This window comes from Anneissia japonica, unplaced genomic scaffold, assembly GCF_011630105.1.
Source record: "Anneissia japonica isolate Jap-2015-1 unplaced genomic scaffold, ASM1163010v1 scaffold376_len1572418_cov194, whole genome shotgun sequence".
Lineage (NCBI taxonomy): Eukaryota > Metazoa > Echinodermata > Crinoidea > Comatulida > Comatulidae > Anneissia > Anneissia japonica.
This window is the reverse complement of record NW_022741166.1, coordinates 917,066-920,606: the sequence shown is the minus strand read 5'-3', so window position 1 is coordinate 920,606 and position 3,541 is coordinate 917,066. Positions and strand designations below refer to the sequence as shown.

The following is a 3,541-nucleotide window of genomic DNA, read 5'->3' as shown; positions in this document are numbered from 1 at the left end:
CACAAAAGTGTGGGGGGGGGGAGGGGCAGGCCCTCAGTAAAAAAGTGGAGGGGCCAATCCCCCAACCGCTTCCGCCTCCGTTGACTGTACTATAGTCGTCGCAATATTCCGTATCATATTGTTGTGATTTTGTAATGAAGTTTAATTGTTTTTGAAGGTAGATTTTGTTTTCTTTGTGAGTCAAACGTACAATAGATTTTTAGCTGAATTTAATTATTTTTTGTTGTTGTTGTATGTTGTAGTTGTTCAGTTTAACTTAGTTTAAAGAAACGTTATGCATGTGGAAGCGGTTTGGTGCAATGGAAATGATAGGGTTTCCCAACCTTGAGGTCGTGGTTTCAGTCCTTTGCTGTGCATTTCGTTTTGTCCTTGTTTTGTCTGTTTCACTACTCAGCTGTATGAATGGGTACCAGCAAATTGCTGGAAGTAACCTGGTGGAACAGCGTCCTGCCCAGGGCGAGCATCACACTCACCGCTTCACGCTACTTAGAACTGGGGACAATCTCCAGCCCATGACTCATGAGCACCGTGGCTCGGCAAAGATTTATTTTTTTACATCACATGCAATTCAGTCATGATCAATGATGTTATGCCTAAATTTAATTTAGAAATACAGAGAGTATACAGTTTATCAGTGACATCAAAATTGAAGTAACAAAAACATGTAATAATATAAAATCATACTAGATTATTATTCATATTATCTATATTATAAGTATGCAAGTTTTCCTATCCTACGAGCCGTGACAAATCTTTTAATTTATGATAGGTATTAATACTGTTCATTATAAGGGTCGGCCTACCTGTACATGCTTTCGAACACAAGTTAATCTTATATAATCTATGATATTATAGGCCAACTATTATCATTTACAATAAGTTATTAGATATACAGACCTGGTAAATTTTGTCCCATTTCTTTTAACAGGTAAGACTTTTATAAGATTTCTTCGGTTTTCATTTATTCAAATTGTGAACAATATCCTTTGAATAGAACCAGGGTGCCTACATTTTTGGTGTACAAATTTTAGCTAACGAATTGTGGCTTGGTGTTTGCTACATCTATCAGTCCAGTTCTTTTCTTGACTGGCACCACTGACGGATTTCACTTACAAGTGGTTTCAAGAGAAGGTTATTATAGGAAGGAAGTAGCAACAACCAAGCCATAATCGTTCTGACGCTGCTCACTGGTAGTTATCGAAACTGCTTACACCAAAAAAGGTAAGTTTATACACAACACACAAGATTTCTAGATCGTTGTAATTTATTGTAACGAATTCTTATAACGCTCTCTATATATTGCTCAGCTACAGTATGTAGGCCTACAATTAAAACAGAAATGCCTTACTTAACCATGGAAGTATAAAAATATATTTATACCTCCATGACTTAACTACTGTTTGGCTTCTTGGGGGTCACTCATGCAATACTGTTTTGTCTTGCTGGCGAATCATGGGAATTCCCGATGGACCCGAGTAGTGGCCCAGGGAGATGTTTTCATTTACTATGAACCATTAGAACCCCGTTAGTATATTGAATTGGGGGCAAATAATTTTGATAAGAATTATACCAGCCGATACTACATGAGAATCCGGTATTGGAATAGGAAGATGTTGGGGATGTGGGTGGGAAAGCAAAAATATGTCCAATGCTAGCAAGTGCTAAAACATCAATGGTGCGAAATTATACATTACTACTCTATACTGAGTAATTTGGTCTCTTATTCTCTATAATGATTGGGTACAATTGGTATTAGCAAAAACGTTGACCTCTGTACTTAATTTATTATCCCGGTACCTTACTTGAATTAAACAGGTTCCAGTTTGACCACTGCATAGGGTAAAGTCTTTCGGGTTCTTTACTTGACTGGCACCACTGACGGATGTAGATTACGCCTCACCCCTTATACTTGTGGATTCAAGAGAAGGTTAATACAGGAAGGAAGTAGCAACAACCAAGCCACAATCGTTCTGACGCTGCTTACTGGTAGTTAGCGAAACTGCTTACACCGAAAAAGGTATAAGGTATTGTTTATGTTGGTTTAATGCTGTCAACTATTTTGGGGCGCAGTTGATGATGTGTTTCTATTGCAAAAATAAGTTCTTATAACAATAATAAATCCATTGTTGTTTATTTAATTTCTTTCATTTTATAATGAACATAGCTGTTTATAAAACAGATACAACAGTGTTTGATATTTGGCTTGATCGTGTTCTTCAGACTTGTTTGTGAGTAGCCCCTATGTCAACACAAGTCAATTCGAAGACCACATGTCATCGTTAAATTTTTATTTTCTTATGTTTGCATAAACCTTCTATTCATGTAACAACAATGTTTATACTAAATATAGTCACACCCGGAAATTGTCGGTTGACGCTTTTAATAAGATCAATTATTACTTGGGGTTTTTTTTTCAGATATAGGGACGGAGATATTTTTGGAGATGGCCTTTATTGTTATGAACTGTTCTGCGGACACAATGGAAGTGTTCGCTACCCCAACAGGGGCCACGTTGTTCTCAATTTACTTCGTCTTAATATGCATCTGCTCAATTGTGGAAAATGCTATCATCTTGACGGCAATAATTCGCGTAAAACGACTACACAAACGTCGGAATATCCTCATCTTCAACTTAGCTGTGACGGACTTAATGGCTGGCGTAATTTATCCTTGTAGTACTATTTTAAACACAGTCTACATGGAAAGCATTGGCTTTATTATAGGTATTGTATCCGTCTTTACCATCCTCGCAATCGCCACCGAACGCTTCCTGAAGATTGTTGTATTCCCGAAGCGTAGCAACTCGTACATTGGCACTACACGTCAACTTGTGGGAGCATCGATTTTTGCATGGGTGATACCGTCGGTCATCTTATTGCCTCTTTCATTATATGACGATACTCTACATATTGTTATTTCCCTTACTCTTGGACCATTGTGCATTTTTGTTGTGATGACTGCAATATCTGTACTCTACTTTGCAATATATATCAAAATACGCTCTCATGATAAACGAATGCAAACTAATTTAAACCGAACCGAAAACTATAGTCTCACTAAGCTTGTTCTAAAGGCATATGTTGTCATAGTCGTAGTGTACGCTATTTGTTGGTTGCCTTGGGCGATAGAATCTTTCAGAAATATATACACAACTTATTATGATATCATTGACGAAGAGAGTCATTGTATTCCCCCAACTTTGGCTTTCTTTATCGGTGTCGCTATGGTATTGCTAAATTCCGCCGTAAACCCGATTATATATTGGCTTAGGTTACCGGATTTCAGGAAAGGGATTCCGGAATTGTTTGGTTGTTGTAAAACAAAAAATACTTGTTTTAAAAGCGTACACAATTCTAGTTCTCAAAATACAACCTCTATTGGCCATATCACCCATACAGACGATTTAAACTTAACTCAACAAGATCGTAAATAGTGTGACAATGTGCTAGGTGGCGGTAATGATATTTTCGACATATTAACAAAAACCTGTAGGGCCTATTATATAAAATAGTGATAGGTATACTACGGTACCGGTATATAC

The 3,541-nt window shown here is 37.3% G+C and overlaps 1 protein-coding gene across 3 annotated transcripts; it reads left to right on the top strand.

The window, feature by feature from the left end:
- Nucleotides 1–3,535, top strand: LOC117118626 (sphingosine 1-phosphate receptor 1-like). 3 transcript variants are annotated; one of them, XM_033263272.1, is made up of 3 exons: nucleotides 1–928; nucleotides 1,816–2,017; nucleotides 2,418–3,535. In XM_033263272.1, exon 3 carries the CDS (start codon nucleotides 2,444–2,446, stop codon nucleotides 3,431–3,433), a length of 990 nt encoding a protein of 329 aa, XP_033119163.1. In that variant the 5' UTR covers nucleotides 1–928; nucleotides 1,816–2,017; nucleotides 2,418–2,443; the 3' UTR covers nucleotides 3,434–3,535. The 3 variants fall into 3 exon arrangements, with proteins under 3 accessions (XP_033119163.1, XP_033119162.1, XP_033119164.1); XM_033263271.1 differs by lacking the exon at nucleotides 1–928 and adding an exon at nucleotides 941–1,221; XM_033263273.1 differs by lacking the exon at nucleotides 1–928 and adding an exon at nucleotides 941–1,221 and having other exon boundaries at nucleotides 1,816–2,024.
- Nucleotides 3,536–3,541: the final 6 nt, after the last annotated feature.